The sequence below is a fragment of the Haemorhous mexicanus genome, chromosome 1, assembly GCF_027477595.1.
Source record: "Haemorhous mexicanus isolate bHaeMex1 chromosome 1, bHaeMex1.pri, whole genome shotgun sequence".
In the NCBI taxonomy this organism is placed as follows: Eukaryota; Metazoa; Chordata; class Aves; order Passeriformes; family Fringillidae; genus Haemorhous; species Haemorhous mexicanus.
Window position 1 is genome coordinate 114,826,680 of NC_082341.1, and position 19,957 is coordinate 114,846,636.

The 19,957-nt window shown below is 39.2% G+C and overlaps 1 protein-coding gene across 4 annotated transcripts in view; it reads right to left on the reverse strand.

The window, feature by feature from the left end:
* Positions 1-7,641, reverse strand: part of TRAPPC8 (trafficking protein particle complex subunit 8) — a 52,797-nt gene extending 45,156 nt beyond the window's left edge. For all 4 annotated transcript variants that reach the window (XM_059859866.1, XM_059859857.1, XM_059859849.1 and 1 more), the window contains exons 1-2: positions 7,290-7,641; positions 1,741-1,935 (exon numbers count right to left, since the gene is read on the reverse strand). In XM_059859866.1, the coding sequence (XP_059715849.1) occupies positions 1,741-1,935; positions 7,290-7,446 (352 nt within the window). In that variant the 5' untranslated portion in view covers positions 7,447-7,641. The remainder of the gene's footprint in view (positions 1-1,740; positions 1,936-7,289) is intronic.
* Between the last annotated feature and the right edge of the window lie 12,316 nt (positions 7,642-19,957).

The following is a 19,957-nucleotide window of genomic DNA, read 5'->3' on the forward strand; positions in this document are numbered from 1 at the left end:
AGACTGCATTTGATCACCATTAAAATTAAGGAAGTATCTTTTAATATCGTTATCCTAGAAAACTAATTCACTCCCAAAAAAGAACAAATTAAGAACTGATGAGAGTGTTTCCCATTTGCAATGCCAAATGATTATGTTCTGCTATCAGGAATGAATGCATCCCTTGGTTTGAATGAAATGCTCTAAGAAAGTTGAAAAAAATACCCTAAATGTCTTAGTAAATACTAATATTAATCTAAGCATAAAGAAACCCAACTTGGTACTTCTTCATATTCTCTTACACTGTAATGGGATACAAACTCCTCTATCAACAGCACTCTCAGTGTTTTGTGAAACAGGGTTCCACTGAATGACAAAACTACTACATGAATTTGTCCTTCTTTATGATCTTAAACAGCTTATACACATCTCCTCCTGTCAAATTAGCATACAGCCAGTGTGAATGGAAATAAGAACCTAATCAATAAGAGATAAAAGACAGTCAAACATGGTAATTTGTACATCTGAAGCTCCAGCAGCAAATATGGAAAACAAAAGGAGAGATATTTGCTTCTGTAACTACAAAGCATTGCTTAATATAGCCACTATTTTTCTTCCCTCCTTTCAACACCTCACTTCTAAACTAAGGTCATTAAAAACCTCACAGAAAAGTCTCCTCACTGAAATCATTCTGCTTTCTTAGGGTCTTTCCATCTCTAAAATTGAAGTAAACTTTCCATTAAAAAAAAAAATTCATAGCAAAATGGCAATTCACCAATGTGATCCATAAACAAGGGCACAGAAATTTAAAAACATGGGATTTTAAACAAATCTCAAAATCAAGAGGTTTCCAGGCTCAGGTCTTTTGCTTTATAACCAACATGGGACATCAAACTGAAGATGTACCTTGCAAATTAGGTAGCCAAGACTTAAGAATTATGCCATTTTTCCATTATCAGCATTTAAAAAAAATTACTACAGCAGCATCAGTCACTAATCCTCATGAAGTTTTATCAGTCTATTGCTATAGCAGAGCCAAACTCTTCACTGCAGGCTGAACTTTAAATACAATCAATTACGCATGTAATCAATTAGGGCAGTGCATACATGCTTTGAACTAAGTACATGCTCAGAGGCTTTAATGGATTAGGGTCTTAATTGGGAGGAGTTCTTCTCAGCTCCTAAGATCAGGTCTCATTTAGCATTATTCACAACACCTCATCCCTTGGAGATCTGAGAAAAAACATTTTTAGAATACTCTAGTCATTTTGACAGTGAAATATGAAGCACAAGTTCCAGAGAAGAAAAAAAAAATTAATCAAAGGAGACACAGTACACACCTTTCCTCACAGCCATTTTTCTTTAAACTTTTTATGACTTTATCATAAAAAATAAAAGAAGCTAGGATAACTAACTTCAAGATAAAGCCGTACATTACTACCAACACTATAAGTCCTGACATTTATTCAGCCAAGTGCAACAAGTCACTGTATCAGTTTTGTAACAAGAAAACTACACAACCAACAGAAGTTGAGAAGAACTATAACACCAGGAAAATTAAAATTATTAATTCAGTTCAACCACTCTTTCAGCATTATATAAAGCCAAAACTATTCGATAAATCCAGGCCTTCAGTAAAAGCAACGTCTCAAAACTGAAATTCTGAACAATTTTAGTACATGCCATGAAGCTGAAATGAAGGCTGGAAACCTCTCAGCCAATTCCAGTTTACATTATGAAAAATACAATACCATTACATACCACTGATGTTGAGATCATAATCTCCAGCTGTGATCACATTAGCTACCAGTCCTTCCGCAGGCTGACTGACAGACACAACATCATGCAAAAGTTTCCGGATAGCACCGGGCTGAGGTGGGTGAGTAATGATGTTGTTGACAGCGATCTTCAAGTTTTTAATGATGTGAAGCTGATTATTAGGATCTCTCATGTGAACTAAAAAGGAAAAAGAAGAGGATTTGTTGAGAAGCATAACAGACAGTTAAAAGAGTTATCACAAATTAGTCTTTTCCAACACATTTTCTCTTTAAAGATTGCTCCACTAAACTTCTCCATCATCAATTTTAGATCACAGTCCATAATTCTTGACTACCAAAAATGGAGGGGGGGAAGGTGGTAACAGAAAATTAACTCATGTTCAACATTAGGCTCATCTAGGCAGACTGATTAAAGAACAACATAGGATCTTAGCCGGTAAGAATATCCACTCCCTCTAACATAGCACATGCACTTCCTAGACTGATACATTCCCTTCCTTGTAGAACATATCAACTTTCATGGAAAAGCCACCGGAACCATGTATGGATTTCACACAACACATCATGTTTCAATCATCAGTTTTCAAGAAATCCCTCACACACAAATAAATAGCATTTAAGAAACTTGACAGGGATAACATAGTATTCATTCAAACAAAATTAACATATCCTAAAGGACAAGCTGAGAGAGTTGGGGTTGCTCATCCTGAAGAAGGGGGGAGACCTTAGAGCAACCTTCCAGTACCTACAGGGGGCTTTCAAGAGAGCTGGAGAGGTACAAGGGCATGTAGTGACAAGACAAGAGGGAATGGTTAAAAACTGAAAGAAGGCAGATTTAGATCAGATATTGGGAAGAAATTCTTTACCGTGAGGATGGTGAGACATTGGAACAGGTTGCCCAAAAAAGCTGTGATGCTGTAACACTCAAACAGTTCAAGGCCTGGCTGGACAGGGACGTGAGCAACCTGGTCTAATGAAAAGTAACTCTAACCACAGGAGGGTAAACTTAGAACTAGATATTCTTGATAGTCCCTTTAAACCTAAACCATTCTACGATTTTTAACACTATAGCTTCCTTTGTAGAATCTTGGTGAAAATGGCTCCCTAAAGCCATCTGTTTTTAAAAAACTGTTCACAACATTTTCAACACTCCTTACAATTCTGGGCCTGCTGTGATTTTTCATGTAATTTCACCCTATTTCAAACTACAACCACCACCAAGCAAGCCAGACTGTGAGTGCAGGCAGGACACACTGACTACAGCTGCCTAAGCCACCTGGTGCTACCATGTGCCACACAGCACAGCCTGACTCCTCTGCATGTTATTTTCACAAATTCCTGTATAGCATGTAAAAGGTAGCACAAAGAAAAATTCTTAGCGTTTTCTTCATCTTTCAACTAACTAAAGGATTCACATCATAAAGGTCTGAAACTGAGTATTCAATCTGCTCCAAGCTGGAAAGCACTCCACACCTTCTCCACAAGCCTCTTCAGAAGTAACAAGTACATAGCTAAAGTAAGATCACACCAGATGTGTTCACAATCCATCCTAAATGTTAAAACAGATTTCTAATGTTGTTCAAATCTTGACTGGTGTAGTTCTACCTCCCTCAATCACATATTCACTCCCAAGATATACCAGCACTCAAGTTCATGGGAAAACACAGTAAAGCAGGTTAGAAAACTCGTCCTACCAAACACAACCTAAAATTGTGTGGGTTTTTTTAGCTATAAGTTTCAGATTGAACATGTAAATCATAAGGCTTGACCAACACCAGCAAAGGCAGTTGTGCTGGCTAAACTTTACTTATTTCAGTTCAGCATTTCTATCAGAAAGCTGAAGCAGTTGTTTTGGATGGGGCTTTCTTCATCTTATCGCAATGGTCAATTATTAACCCTATTTTGAAATTATCAAATGTAAAGGAAGTGGCAGGAACAACCAGGAAACCAGTTTGCCTTCACCATCATAGCCGTAACACTACAACTCATCCTTGCTGTATGTCCTAAACATCAACAGCCATAATAATGAAGAGCAACCACATTTCTATACAGAACACAGACGACATCTCTGGCATATGTTTAATGATAAGGACTGAAATCACAGACATACTTGGAACCCCAAAAAGTTTTAATTAAAAAAAAAAAAAAGACATGTCTAGTGTTATACATTTTCTTCAAATGTCTATAAGATAATTTCAAAAAGCACTTTGCCAAAACTGGCAGCAGTATAACGTATTAGAACAGTATCTTTCTAATTAAAAGTTGAAGATGCTAAGATACACATGAACAAGGAATTCCTAACATCACATTAAGCTCGAATAAGCATAGTGTTCCCATTATACTTCCTTACATCTTGCACATATTTAAGGCTTAGAATCAGATAAAGTTATCAGAAGCTTTTTTTTTTTTTTTTGCTAAGGTCAAACACTTTGATTTAAGAGTAAACAATACTATCTTAAAGTGACACTTGCTAACTGACATATGTACTGTAATCCTCCCTCCCACAAAGACAGTATGAGTTCATAGAGTATTTTTAAAGAGTCTTAAAAACAGGATCCTATTTTAAAGAAAACCTACCTATATACACAATATATGCCTACCAATCTATTCAATGCATACACTTGTTAAATCAGGCATCAGCTGTTACTATCAAACAAAACAGTTAAGACAGACAGCCACTTTGAGAATAAATATGAAGGTATAAAACCCTCAGTATACTTTTGGTTTCCTTTATTAAAGGAACTTGAAAATTTGGGGAAGCTGTCCTTTCACTTTTTTAAACATTTCTCCTTCACTAACAGGAGGTGACTGACTTACAGAAGTCAAGAGGCTAAAAGTTACAGGACAGAGTACCATGAATTTGTGCTCGGGACACTCTACCATCACAGTCTGCTGAGTACTGCAAGGGTATTTTTGACTACACCAATATTAGCAAGTCACTGATAGGCCAAAGTTGATGAGTGGATTAAATACTGATTTGTGCAAAGGGTGCTCCCACTGCATCTACATTACATATCTTTCTGGGGTTCTACTTGAAATTAGATAGAATCTGGCCTCCTTAAATTGAGCAACCTGCAACCTCAACAGTGTGTGGTTTTACACTACCTGAAGGATTATGCTGGTCCTTCACATCTCTGTTAGCACATGAAGGATGATTAATACATGCACAGTAGAGAGCTCAGCTTAGTTCCTGTTTATCAAAATTGTTTTGCATATATATCAGTAGATTAATTTCCTACCTGTACTGCTTCTCTAAGCAAGAAGGCTGACGAACACATAGCCTCCAGCTGGTTCATAAACTACATAACTCCTCATTTCAGACAAAAATATGTATTGTAACAGGACTCTAAAACTGCAGTAGCAAATCCATGACTGAGCTTTTCAAGTTATAGAAGAATTCAAGAAGCTACTCATGTACTTAAAACTTCTGCATAAGCAAGGGACAGCTTATTTCTAAAGGGATGAAATACTAATCAATCCAATTTTCTGTTACAAACTCAATGGAATAGCCACTAAGTAAAGAGAGACAGATTGATTTAAAATGGACAGCATTTCACACCCCCTAAGAAAAATTGTGCTTAGAAAGGAAGACATCAAAACAGAATTAAAGAATCACAGAATCACTGTTATAGTTGGAAAGGATCACTGGAGATCATCTAATCCAACCTCCCTGCCAAGCCAGGATCACCTCGAGCAGGTAACAGGAACTGCCTGGGTGTGTTTGGAATGTCTCCAGAGAGGGAAACTACACAACCTCCCTAGACATCCTATTCCAGTGCTCTGCCACCCACAATGGAAAGAACTTTTGCCTCATGTTGAAGCAGAACTTTCTGTACTTTAGCTTATGGCCACTGTTCCTCACAGAATCCCATATCACAACCAGACATAATATGAGAATAATAATATTACAACCAGAAGCAGTAAAACAGAGAGTATGTCATGTACATACATTCTGCTGTACCACAATCAGATCATTTAATCATGCTTTTCTCCCTCTCTGTCCTTACCCTCACACATGCTGCTTCTAACACAAGAACTTACAGTCAGCATGCAATTAACATTTTTTCCAGGCAGTAGGAAGAGGACGTCACTCCTAGAGTGAGGAACTGGAGTCAAGCTTGTGGCCTGCTGGATCAGAATACACAAAGTAGTGCAGCAACAAAACCCACTGTGCCAACTTTCACCCAGGGAACACTGAGGATAATTCAGGTTTGCAAGTTCCTTAACTGTCACAATAACTAGACCAAAATAGATGCAACTAAGTGAATTAATTAACCTTCCAAGTGAATGCTTCATTTCCAGTAGTCTGCCTGGTTTTGTTTACTAGATGCATTTTGAGAGCCTTTCACTAAAAGAAAGAGATAATTCACTTCAGAACTCTAAAGATGTGAGCATCTGCATTTATTATTTTCATCTCTGCTGTATTCTCACATAGTTCATAAGCATTGTTAAACAAAATTAAAAACATTTATGAACAAGTTACAATTGATAAGTTACTAAGACTCACCTGAAAATTAAGGCAATTTTTAACACTAAGTAGCTTTTAAGCTGCTGCCATTTTTAAGAGAGAAATGCAAAAATCTAACAAGAATGACAGTACAAGCTTCATTTTCTTGCACTCCTTCCTCAGCACATGACATGCAGAGGCTGCAGCCGGAGCTACATGTCTGTCAGAAACCAAATCTGACAAATGTCATTGCATCACTATTCTGACAAGCAGTTCTCTGCAAACTATTGTCCTGCACACTACTGTAATGAGCAGCAGCTTGAAATGCATAGTTTACCTAAATTAAAAACAAACAGACTCCAGATAGTAGGTTAAAGCATCAGAGCTAAAAAACTCTGTTGTTTCTCTTAAGTGGTCAATCCCCAGTTTTCCTGCTGCTTCACGTGGTCATTTTGCCACATAAGCAGCTCGATTCCCATTCCTTCTTTGCACAGGTCTTACTCACAGAAACGTCGACAAAAAGAAAAAAAAAAAGCATACAGAATAAAGCTATAGGCAAGAGAAAGGAAAGCCCTGCAACTCTGCAACTGAAATCACGATTAATGTTTCTGAAAGACTGGCCGTACTTTCAACGCCTGGCTACAGCAAGTCTCAAATCCAGCAGAGTCAACAGCAAGAGTCAGGTACGAGTACTAGGGAGGTAACAGCAAAGTGGTTTTAATGGAAGACGAAAGTCCGTCTGCAAGAGCTAAATTTACAGACACCATCCTCTTCAGCCGTGGGATGTCTCCAGGAGAACCCAAACTCCCCCGGTTCCGCAGACCGAATGAAACTAAGCTGACTTAACAGCTGTCACCTGCGACAACCCCGGCAAACGCGTGTCTCCGCCAAGCCTGTCACGGCTCCCAGAGACACCCACCCGGGCGGCCGCCGCCACGGCGCCGGGAAGGGGCGTCGGGCCCGTCCCGCGGGCGCAGCCCCGGCAGGCACAGCCGTACGGGACCCCCGGAGGCCGCGGGCGGAAGGGAGCGGCGGCGCCGCCTCCCCCGCCCCGTGTAAACAACGCGCTCCCTCCCGGCACCGACCTTCCGAGGTGAGGCGGCAGAAGGGCCTGACGAGCTCGGCGAAGCTGAGGTTGTTCCTGCGGGTGAGCCGCTCCGCCTCCTCGCTGCACAGCGCGGCCACCAAGGGCACAAACGAGTCCTGGATGAACTCCTGCACCGACTGTACGCACTGGGCCATGGCCGCCGTTCGGGGCCGCTCGAGACGGCCCCGCCACCTTCCTCCGCAATTCCCTGGATTATTCCCTCCCTCCTTCCTTCCCTAGCCGCTGCCTGTCCACGGTTCCCACCCGGGCCCCGCTCAGCGCCCGCCGAGGGCCGCCATGTTGCGCCTCAGCCGAGCCCCTCGGGGAGCGCCCGCTCCCGGCGGTCCCCGCGCCCGCTCATGTGATTGGCCAAAGGGGCGGCGCCGGGCCGGGAGGGGGAGGCGACGGTGGCCGGCCGGAGGGGGGAGAGGGAGCACAGCCCTCCCCCCCCGGAGCGGGCAGTTGGTGCGGTCCGGGCGGGTGGCCCCAAAAACCTCCCCCAAAGGAAAGCAGTTCTGTCAGTTTATTAAAAAAAAAAATTAAAAAAGGAAAAGGAAAGAAACAAAACCCTCACAACAACAACAACCACGCCAACAAAGCAACAATAATAAAAGCAGAAAAAATATCCCAAATAAAACCACCCAAAACGCCCCAGAACAGTTAACTCATGCACAGGAAGCTCCACTTGAACGTGAGGAAGAACTTCTTTACAGTGTGGGTGAATCTGGTGTGATTTTCTAGAGAGGTTGGCAGTCTCCTTCACTGGAGATACTGAAGAACAGCGTGCATGCAATCCCATGCCATTTGCTCCGGGTTGACCCTGCTTGATAGGGGTGTTGGACCAGATGGCCACTGTGGTCCCTTCCAACCTGAGCTACTCTGTGACCCTGTTAAACATTAAGGAGTTTTTGGGTGTTCTCTGGCAGACCTGTCACTGCTCAGTTGTTTGCATGAAATTCAAACGGGATGAAATAGCTCCTTTTTTTTTTTTTTTTTTGAGATTTGCATGTTAAAGCAGGATTATCACCCAAAGTCCTTTTGCATTTGTCACCTCGGTAAGGAAGTCTTTCGGAAGACAACAGTGATTATCCATGGTGAAATAAGTGATTTGGACATGTTATTTACAAAAGAGTACTGTAGTAGGGCTGATTTTTAACAACCTGCCAGGGACAGTCCTTGGGACAGAGCTTGTAAACGCCACAGAAAAGCCCCCCCTCTTTGAATGAAAAAATAGCTTTTAATGTAGACAGTAAGAAAAAAAAATTAATAGGCCATACAAGTTGCTGATGTTCAGGACTGGTTCCTGGGAATGTTATCTAAAAGCTACTAGTTATTGCAGAAAAAAAGGGGGTTTTGCTTTGATAGATTATTAGAACAAGAGGAAAGCCTACTTCCACAATATTTATGGCTTATCCACATTTGGAAATTCCCAAGAGCTATTACAAAATCATGTTTTCACAGATACATTAAACTAGGACCTCCACACAGACAATTTGGAAAATGGTGCTTGTTTCCCATCCTTCTTGATCCATTACTTCTGAACACTACATGAGTTATATCCAGTAGAGTGAAGTGGATCAGAACTCCCAATCCTGTGCACACATGACTTGAGGTTAAAAATTGTTTTAAAATTCTGACCATCATCACGTCCTTCTGGCAGAAATTCAATTTTTTTATTTAAATTTCTGGCAGAGATTCAAATTTCATGTGGCTATTATCAATCTTCAGTAGCCACTACAGAATGACAAATCATTCATTTTAATTGTAATTGTGTTGGAGGAGTTCTTTTATTATAGCAGCTCTAAACTTATGTTTGTGCACTCAGAATTTATTCTCTGTGATTGCAAACATGTTGTACAAATTTTCTTTTTACCCACAATTAAAAATTTTGTGCTTAGAATGTCTCTGTCTTTGGATGATCTCTCCCAGCAGGACACTGTCTACAGGACCAGTTTTGTCACACTAGTTTAATGCTGTTCTGCCATCTCATGGACTGCTCTCCTAAGACAAGGTAACAGAATCACAGAATCAATTAGGTTGGAAAAGACCTCTGAAATCATTGAGCCCAGTCTTTGACAGAACACCACCTTGTCAACTAAACCACAGCACCAAGTGCCATGTCCAGTCATTTTTTGAACACCTCCAGGGGAGGTGACTGAGAACCTTTTGATGCAGCCTTGGACTTGCCTGGAGCACTGAGAAGGGATGAACAACCCCATCTTCAATGAACACAGCAGCTCAGGGTGTTGTATCCCAGATCTGTTACTAAAAAATGGGGCAATTAGGATTCAAATACCTAATTTACAAGGCAGAAGATTCATTAGAAGGAACATGATAAATGACTTGTAGCACCCCAAGTCTGGCAATGTGTGCACAACATTTTGCTTTCAGATTCTGACAATCTACAAATACATAGGACAAACAGTGGACAGAAATACAAAGGGATAATACAATGTCACAAATCCATGTTTTAACCATCTGAATTATTCAACTGAAAATACTGGTTATTACAGAGAAAGCAGTGGATCAAAGGAAATGATATCTGAACAGAAGTCAGAGAGCATAGGATGGAAAGTGACGGGGGAGGCCTAATCAGGGAATAGAAAAAGAGAACAAATAGTAAGAAAGTGTCATGAATAGATCAGAGCATAAACATCACGGTGACACAAAAATACATCCACTGCTTCAATTGTAAGAATAACCAGAACATGACTGCAAAATTTGGAGCTGAAACTGCTTAGCCTCTACTCTTTGCTGTTTCTTTCCTGCTGCCAGTTGTGCTTTTGTACTCCTTTGGGCTGGAAGCTTACTGAACTTGTAAGTTTTGCAATTCTTATATGCAGATAACCAAGTTGGATCTTTCTGCTGAACTCAGCTACTGCTGAGGAAGTTCATTTGAAAGGGGTTTTGCATCTGTTAATAAAATATTTGTATTACCGTGTAGGTTTAAAACAGAGGAAAAACAATATAGAATTGCAAGAGCTGCAGTCTTAGGTTGAATCCAATACTTTCATTTGTAGTCATTTAAATATGGGATGTAGCTGTTTCCCTGTGGTAGTTACAGGTTAAACTATGTCGTTGAAAGTTTACAACACAGATTCCCAGCTCCTTGCAAACTTCAACTGCACATTTGAGTTTATGCTCAGTTCAAATTTCTGAGTTACAGAATTAATGTTTTTCACAGCAATCCTCTGCAACATAACTTGAAATGAAAATTTTAAGATTTAGCTAAAATCACACAAGAAGCTATCTATTGGAAGGGTGGAGTTGGTTGGTTGAGGGTTTTTTTAATAAACTACAGCAATACAAATAATTTCAGATTCAGTACCAATGTAGATTTACAACCAGTTAGCTGTTGTGTGGTAACTCCTTAAGGTTAATCTGGGACCCTGATTTTTCAGCTTTTGGATTTGGTTACGATCTTCACAAACCTGAACAATGTGGTCATCTGTGTCAGCAGACACTGGTATGGAAGACAAATTGCTGCCAGAGCAAAGCTGTGATTCCTGCAGTCTGCCATGCATCAGCAGCCCTCTGAGTTTCACTGCCTTCCACAAATCAGGAAAAGCTCATGAAATGCCCTTCTGCAGCTTGCAAGACAAAGGATAAACAACACATGCACAGAAGAAAGAGGAGCTCCTCCTCAGCTGAATCAACACAGCTTGTCCTTTCCCAAAAGACACGGAAAAAACCCAGTTCTGAAGGAAGATTTTAGACAGCAAGGCAGTAAGATCTGCTCCAGGGGCCTCAAGTGTGTATCAAGGGCAGGGTGCCTGGGACATGGTCCAGGTGATCCTCTGGACAGGGTCTGCTGGCTGAAGCAGAAGGTCAGATCTGAAGGCACAAGGATTAATGGGAAAGGTTTGCCCAGACATGCTTCAAGGTGGTAGCAGGGATCAATCCCCTGCTCTCCTAAATCAATGGTACACTCACCCTGACTGCTTGGGATCCCAGTGCCCTTGATGGGCACAGGATGGGAATGGGTGATCATGCAGTTCTCCTTCCAAGCATGATAATACAGCTCTTGGTAATACAGTGAACAGCTCCGGGTATTCAGAGAGAGATAGGAGTAGCTCCTGGTGATCCTGCTCTGGCTGGGAATTCCGAAGTAATGTTCTCTATAACCTCTCTTTTGTTCCCCAGAGCCAGCCATGTACCACCCCCCTGAATCAGCCCAGGATTAGCAGTAATCTTCTAGTCTTTGCTGGTAACAAAAGAGAGAGACAAGTAGAAAAGAAGAAGAAATTAAGTAAAACAAGTGTATCAAAACTCAGCAACACAGTCTTTGGATCCATTCACCACAAAACTTTGGACATTTATAAATATTACCGCTCTACTTGTAAGAAAAAGTGAAGTTCTCACGCGCACTCTCTCACACACTCTCATACTTCCTTTTTCCTAATTATCTCAGATATTTCTACCTAAAGTCTGTCATCCTTGCTGCTCATTTCTTTTATACTGTAGTCAGATGCTCTTCTGGGGGTCCCTTTGTCAGGGAAATTCCTGGGGTTGTTGCCACTTCCTGAAACTGAGTCGCTAAACTAACAAAGGATTAACAAACTGGTTCTTCTTTGTAGACAACATTTGTACTAATTTCTCCAAAGCTGCTCCATCTTTGCAGTCCTAGTCACATGCAAAAGCCCTACATGTAATGTGTCCCTATAACAAGGTGTCTACTGCAGTATTTATGACTTAGTGTGTGTGTATAGTGTGCAGCTTTGATTTTAGGTGATCCAAAGCAAGCAGGTGTATTTTAGTGGATGGGAGGCAAGCACTGGTTACAGTGTGCATACACATAAAGTAAACAAATAACTGAAAGTATGAATTAAAACTGATTAATTAAATCTGGCTCCTCAGATTCCACTCTGCTTTCACTGAGCTTAGCTATCAGAGTGATGTTAAATTTAAGCAATATAAAGATAAGGACAAAAACCATCTCCGGAGCAATAATTAGAGAAATGACAGCTGGGAATGTGGAAATGCAAGTGGATATGTGATTTCATGAAGAAACTACATCTGTTCATCTGAGGTGAATCCTTTTTTTTTTTTTTTAAGTCAAATGGCAATGTGCTTTATGCAGAGGAATTTACAAAGGAATCTTAATACTATGTTTTTTTCTCATCTTTTTTTCCTTACAAGAGAGTCATGACACATTATTGTTGTATCCAACCAAATTTTCTCTTCAATGTTCAACATATTTAAGTAATTATTCTTGGAGACAGAAGATGAAAATGAACCAAATAATAGATTCTCACCTAGAAAACAGTATTTTCCTGGTTCACAAAGAGTATTTTTTCTGAGTTTTTTTGATACATAAATACAGTACTAAGTAGTGCAAAGTCATAAAATAATAATAAAATGCTGTGAGATGATAATATCAGTTTTCCATTGTTCACCAGATATTACTCCAGGGGATACAATCAATTTGAGATTTCCTGTCTTTCCTATTATTAGAATCACTTCTCTATCCTTACACAAACATACTTCTTTTACTGTGTTTAAGAGATCAACAAATTAAAAAGTCTAAACAAACTTTTCCTTGTCATTTAAAGAAATTTCATCTTTGAATCAGCAGTTCAGATTTTCACTGCAAAATGCATTTCAGTGCATTGGAAACAATAGGTAGGTCTAGAGCTTGACAGAGTTTACCATTTTGAGCTTGACAGAGTTTACCAGTTGCAGAAGTCAAGTAGATGCAATTAATCTATCCCATCACAGGGGGATCAAATAGACAGAATTTTTTAAAACTCTCTTTATTGTATGCTTAAAGGTGTGAGAAGTAGTGTTTCCAAACAAATTATTATTTGGGTTCTAGTTAATAGAATTCTCTGTATTCCTAGAAAGTGCCTTATTTAGACTCTCTGTCACTGTAAATTATTATTTTTGACCAAAAAAAAGTCATTGAAGAGGAAAAGAAAAGCAAATAAGAAATGCTACTCAAGAGATTTATTATTTTTTTACTAACAGCATTATCAAAAATGCTCTTGGGAAATATTAAAGTTACATATTCCTTTTATTCTCTGTGCCTGGAAAGCTTAGGAAAATATCAAACTGTCCAAATAGCCTCTAAAATCTATAAGGTTTTCTCTTTCTAATATATCTTTCAACCATAGTGCTTGTTGAATAAGATCAGCATTAAAAATAAATACTATTTATCTTAGGAGCCATCATGCATATTTTAGTCTATGATATTATTCAACATCTTAATTGCTGCATTATAATTTGAAGCACAAAGGAATGAATTCTGATCTGAATTATATCAGAAGCCACTGGATCTATTGTGCAAGACATGATTGCTCCTATATTTTTGTAAGGCTATAGGCCTCAGCTTGGGAAAAGATGGGGGTCAATTTGGATAAAAAAATCAGAGCAGTCCACTCCAGCAGCTTCCAGACAGCATAATGCAAACACATGAGAGAACCATCCTCCCTCCTGAGAACTAGAATTGAATGCTTAATTATTTTTTTGCTGTTTGGGAAGGAAGGGAAATAAAGGAAGGAAAGGAGTGAAATAGATTCAGCATGACAACACTGGTTCCCAAATTAGAAAGCCCTGACCAGAGGACATAATCACTTTTTCGTCCATGTCTTGTGTCCTGTACTAGACATTGCAAGATGAAATCCAAACTTTCCAACCACTTCTAAATAGCCTGCTTAAATTTTTGCATTTTCAATCAGAAAGGTATTTCACATTCCTGACTTTTTCTACCCCCAAAATGCCAGCTGGTAGGAGATTTCAAAATTTCAATTCTTGTTCTAGTTTAAGGGGAAAAAATTAATGAGGTCATTTCTTGAGGAATGGGAATTAACTGTTAGTTCTACACCTACTATACTTCATCAAAATCATCTTATGCTCCCGAGCTGAGCCTGGCAAAGAGGTGTAATGTCACTAATCTGAGTGTGGTCACTGTGGCTATGCCCTTCTAAGGCAATTTGAAGTTTTTATGATAGCTTGCTTCCCCTTTTCCTCCTATTCATGATTCCCCAAGGCCTCTTTCCACTCACAAAAGCCCAGCCTGGTGGATCAATCAAACTGTCTGGATTCCTCAGCTAGGCACCACCTCAGGTCTGCTGGTTCCTTCCCAGGAAAAGTTTCTTCAGAGGAAACTGCAGGGAAGATACACAGAAAAATTGAACATTCAGACAAGCATGCGTTCTCGCATGGAGGAAAATAATTTACTCATTGCAAATAAATTCTACTTCAAATTGATCAGGAAAGCAGTGAGTGCTTTCACTCACTGCTCAGGCAATAAATACTACATGGCGAAACAATAGACAAATCTAGAAAGGTAAGCCAGCAGACATGGGTTACTGACTTGTAAAGAAACACGGGTGGGAGAAAAAACCACACGGGTCAGGAAAGAAAGCTGGACTGGGAAGGACACTACTGCAAGGTAAAGGCATTGGACTCAAATCTCAGTTAGATGAGGATGACAGGGCAATACTCTGGGGGTAAGTGAAAGACAGGCAGGAGGGAAGGTCCTTCTGACTGAAGTGGGGTGGTCAATGAATCTGTGTGGAAGCCACAGCAACAGATAGAATCAGAGCTTGAGGCAAATATGAAGAATGGGGAAATCAAAATACCAAAGGAAGTTTCGAAAGTTTTCCTAAATGTTGATACCAAAAAGTAAATTTTAGACACTGTATTGCCACTTTGCCGTGAAAGAAGTGATTTTGTAAATTAACAAAAGGATTTAAAACCTTCTCTGAAAATCCCAGCCATTAAAGATATCAGTACTTACATGGCTTATCTTTTGAGCCATCTTTTCTTAATCACAAGGGTATTCCCTGGGGGAACTATAGTTTCTCAAGGTACAAGCAGAAGCTAGAAATTACACCATGATTTTATAAAACCAGCTTCATGTCAACACATGCTTTCACCAGGCACCATGTGTCAACTTCAGTTAACCTTACCCAATTACTTAATTGTATGACTCACTCTAACAAAAGTTAGGACATTAAGGTTTTAGAAAGTTACACCAAATAACTTAAACGTCACAGATTACTTTCTCATATAGTGCCATTAAAATCAGGTAAATAGATGAAGGGTTATGATGTAAATAAGCTCACTGAAATTAAAATTCACATTTCAAGCCAACAGTACTGCTGCCTGACTTACATGCATGGTGTAATGTCTCCTTTTTGGGAGTAGGAAATCCTTGCCTCTTTCTGACTTGCATAAATGACAGGAAACTCATATGAGGAAATCCTCTACAATCTTAGCATTTTCAACTAGGACAAGGGAACAAAGAGGAAAGGCAACTTGGTGTGCTCTTTTCAGGGTCAACATCCCTTGTTGTGCTTCAACATGTATCCTCAACTGTAAAACCACAGCTTCTGTGTGGGTGGGAAAATGCCCTGTGGTTTAACATTGTTCATTATATGCATGCTCAGGTTACACCAGAAGAATGTACCCCTGATCCTGTGCTTGGGAATCATTGCCCTGTTTCTCATTCCCTTCCATTATCCCCTTGTCATTGTGCAGGTTATTTGTGGGCACAGGTTATCTGATGTATGCTATGCCTCGAATAAGAAAAAAAAATAGTCAAGTTGACTAGCAGAGTTTCTTTCACTTGCTCTGCATTTAAGAACAGCGAATCCAATGCAATAAATATCCTGTTTTTCAGTTTATACTGTTGTTTTTCTCATCAAAAGTCATTTGGCTTCTTTGATAGCAGAGCTACCAGGGAAGTGCAAGCTGCTTCTCCAACCTGCTGCCAGATTGTGTTCAGCCACTAGTTAATCTTCCAGAAATATAGCACACTTTTTTTTTTTTTTCCCCTGGATATATGAGGTTGCACTTGACATTTTAGGATCTGCTTTCTCTGAATGGGTCCAATTTATCCTGGAATGCAGATTGTGCTGTGCAATCTACATTGCCATCATGATTTATCTCTTCATCTCTGCCTCCAGCATCTGCAAATACAGTCACGTGGTGATTGTGTATTTGTTTCCACAATGCCCATAAAAATATTACCTATGGTAAGGTCAAGTATGTGTGTTTCTGATGCTACTTTGTAAGATCTGCCATACAGCATTTATTGTTTCCCAAGTTTCTCACTTATATTATATAATGTTATTTTCTATTAGTTTGAAGGCCATGAAAGACTAAGTTAAATACCCTATAGAAGTGTATTACATCAGCACAGTTACAAAACCCAATTATAATTGAAGTTCATCAGAGTACAGTCTGAACTGAGGTTGCCAAGTCCTGTTTCTAAAACAAATTAGTAAGCATCAATATATTTCTATTGATGGTGCTTCATATTTTGCATTTTATAACTGATGGGGTCAAACATGTTGAGTCCAGCATTGGAGGACTTCCATTGCATGCTCAGAATTATTAAAAATTATTAACAGCAAGATAGAAAATTCTTCAGCCAGTTCATCTGGGGTTATTGTATGGAAGTTTTCTCTTCCTTCCTTTTAAAATATTTATTTTTTTAAAGCATTTTTATTAATGCAGTTTAAAACTTACATTTGCATTTTGGCCTAGCAAATTATCCACAATCCTGATCAGATGTAAATACATCCTTTTGCTCCTTACCAAATACTGTAGCTAACATGAGCACTCTCCTATTAATCTAGCACCAAATCTTACCTGCAGCATTACCTTCTCTTGTTTCTACTGTAGATTTCCTTCTGTTGTCCCTCATTTTACTAGGCTTGAATTTTCTTTGGGTTTTTGTGGTAATTTTTATTGACATATTTATGTTTGCTATCTACTTCTAACTATTGTCTTTCTTTCCTTTTCCAGAAAAGGTTTTAAATAAAATTGTTCATTTTAATATTTCAAATACTGCTTAACACCATATAATGAAGTCTTCTGATACACATCCTAATTTTCATTGATACTGTTAATTTTCTCATCTAATACATTCTCTGTTTTCCTTATTTCTAAACTAATTTTTTTCTAGGAAACATAAAACCAGGCATATGTAGAGTTTATTTGTATGTGTGTATCCACATTAAATGCAAACATTCTGTAAATGCCTACTCAGCCCTAAACACGTGCACATGTAACAGAGCTTGGCTGAGCCTGTTCTCCCTGTGACCTCACTTGATGTAACTGGTTGTGAGCATTGTGTCTGTCTTCAGGCCACCACAACCTTCCAGCCTGGTGCTTATTCCAGCCCTTCCCACCACAATCAGGTTTCCATGTGTGCCATATATTGAGTACTGGAAAAATATCATCAGCAATCCCTGAAATCTCTAATGCAGTTTTACCACTGTCTTCATGAGACTTCCATTTTTCACGTCAACAATGACAATGCCATTTCTTTTTTCACATATTTTTGACAGGCACTTAAGGGCTTATTTGCTGGGTATTTTAATGTTGGTTTGTTGGTCTCCTTTTTTTAAAAAAAAAAGCTCTTTACTTTTAACCTTCCTGATTTAATGCTTTCCATATATTATTCATTCTTACATTAAGTCAGATTTTAAATGCGTGTCTGATTTACCAGAAGAAAAACCCTACAGATTTAGCCTCTGATTGATTTTTTTAATAATCCTAGCACTTAATTATCTTAGAGTGGCTAATAACCTTTTATCACATTAGATTATTAATGCCGTCATATGCAAAGAAATTGAATTTGGGTCTAATTCAGATCTAAATCTTAACCAAGTGACACCAAATGTAATGCACTAATAGACAAAATTACAGTCCAGCCAGTGGCATGGTATTACTGTTTTCCTCCTGATTTATTGGATGCTAAAAGAAACCAGTAGCTGTCAGAGGAAATTCATTGACTTGATTCTGACAGACAAGATTGCACATGTTCTGGAACATACTTTGTTGCAGTTTCTATAACAATGAATGCTGCTATCCTGTTTTTTGTGGGTTTTACCTAAGATGACACACAATTCTTAGATCTGCTTTTATTATTCATCAGGGGATAGCATAGGAGTAAATAGCAAGGACAGGATTTCCTGTCCTTCTGCTGTCATTACATGTTTGATTTAGCAAGTTAATAACATGACGGTAAATGTTGTTTATATGAGATAATAATCACTGCAGAGTTTGGGCCCAGAAAATGCTGATAACTTCTCCAAAACAAAATCTGTGATGGAAATTTCCAAGAAAATCACTTTGACAGGAGATTACTAGCTTTAATGCAGGCCAGATGCAAACTGAAAGATAACTGAATGTGTTGATGCTTTCATCTTGGAGGTGCCAAGCCTACTGCATTTCCCATTTTATTTCTTACTCAAAAGTGGGTCATACTTGACTTTGCTTCTGTAAAAATATCAAGCTGTGGAAAATACATTGGATACTGGAAAATATATTCATAAATTGCCAGATATTAGTTTTTTATGATTCTATATTCAAATTTTCTCAATAATAAAGAAAAAAAAATATTCTGTCATGACAAAAAAGACACTGCCCAAAACATATTACAACCTTTTCCAATTGTATTTAATAGGGCAGATGCAACTTTTAGCCAAATGAGAAGAACCTAGACAGATCCCAAAACACTTATATGCATTACTGAATGTATCATATATTTCCCAGTACCTGCAGAAATAAGTAGAACACCACCTTGTTCTTTGAGTGTTCACATGCCTGAGGACACCTAGAAGGAATATGCCTTTTTTTTTTTTCTTTATTACAGGCAAGACCAACCCAACAGTTGCTTTGGTAGATTGGTTTGACAACTGCATTAAGGTCACTGTGTGATGTTTGGACATGTTCAACTCCTTCTATAATTTTCACTTGGCTTCAGCACTCATTTCCACTGTTGGCAGAGAAGCTTCGTGCACAGGAATGAATTATGTGAGAGAATATGACAAGAAAAATCACAGCTTTGTTTCCACAGCCCAGCACTCCTTGAGCACCTTAACTTCCTGCTAAAATTAACCTACATTTGTGTCTATTAGCCAACACAAGGACATGTCTCATGTCTTTTGTTGCCCTATCTTGTCATTTGCCACAGACATCCCCATCATAGCTATCATAACAGTATTGGGTAAAGAAATAACAGGCTGAAAAAAGATAAAAATTAGAATCCTTCATAACATTTTTAAATAGAGCAAAATAAATTTCTCTGAAATATCTGTGGCAATTGATTTTAACATTTAGCCATTAAGCTTTTCCCTATTTTCTTTGACAGAGGTAGTTGGTGGTCCATCACGCTGGCACAAGGAATGTGGGCCACAGCTGCCCACACTCCAGAAAACGCCTTCTCCAGTGCTAATGGAAATGTGTTTTTAAAAGTAATCGATGAATGAATCATCAGCTTTGAGATAACCTACCTCTGCCTACCACTATTTAAATGCCTTGTCAGTTACATCTGTGCTCAACAGTTGCTCCCTTTCCCAGCCTGGCACTTGGCACAGGCCTCCTTCTGCAGCTCATGGCAGGCAGAAGTGTCACTTAAGCGAGTGTTCAGGAGTTATTCCAGGGGGAGAAAAATGAGAAAAAAGGATGAAAGGTTTCCTTGCATGTTTCTGAGCTCCCTTGTTTCCAGGATCACTCGTTGGCCTCAGAAGCTAAGTCAGCTTTGCAGTGTTCTTTCCTAACAGTGATCCGGCTAAGCAGTTGAGCCTTTTCTGCTATTCATCCCGCAGGCCTTGTTTTCACTATTTATGCCAGGTCACAGATTATGGAAAATTAGGTGCTCCTGAGCTGAGACACACAAATATATGCATGCATGTCTAAAAGTGCAAC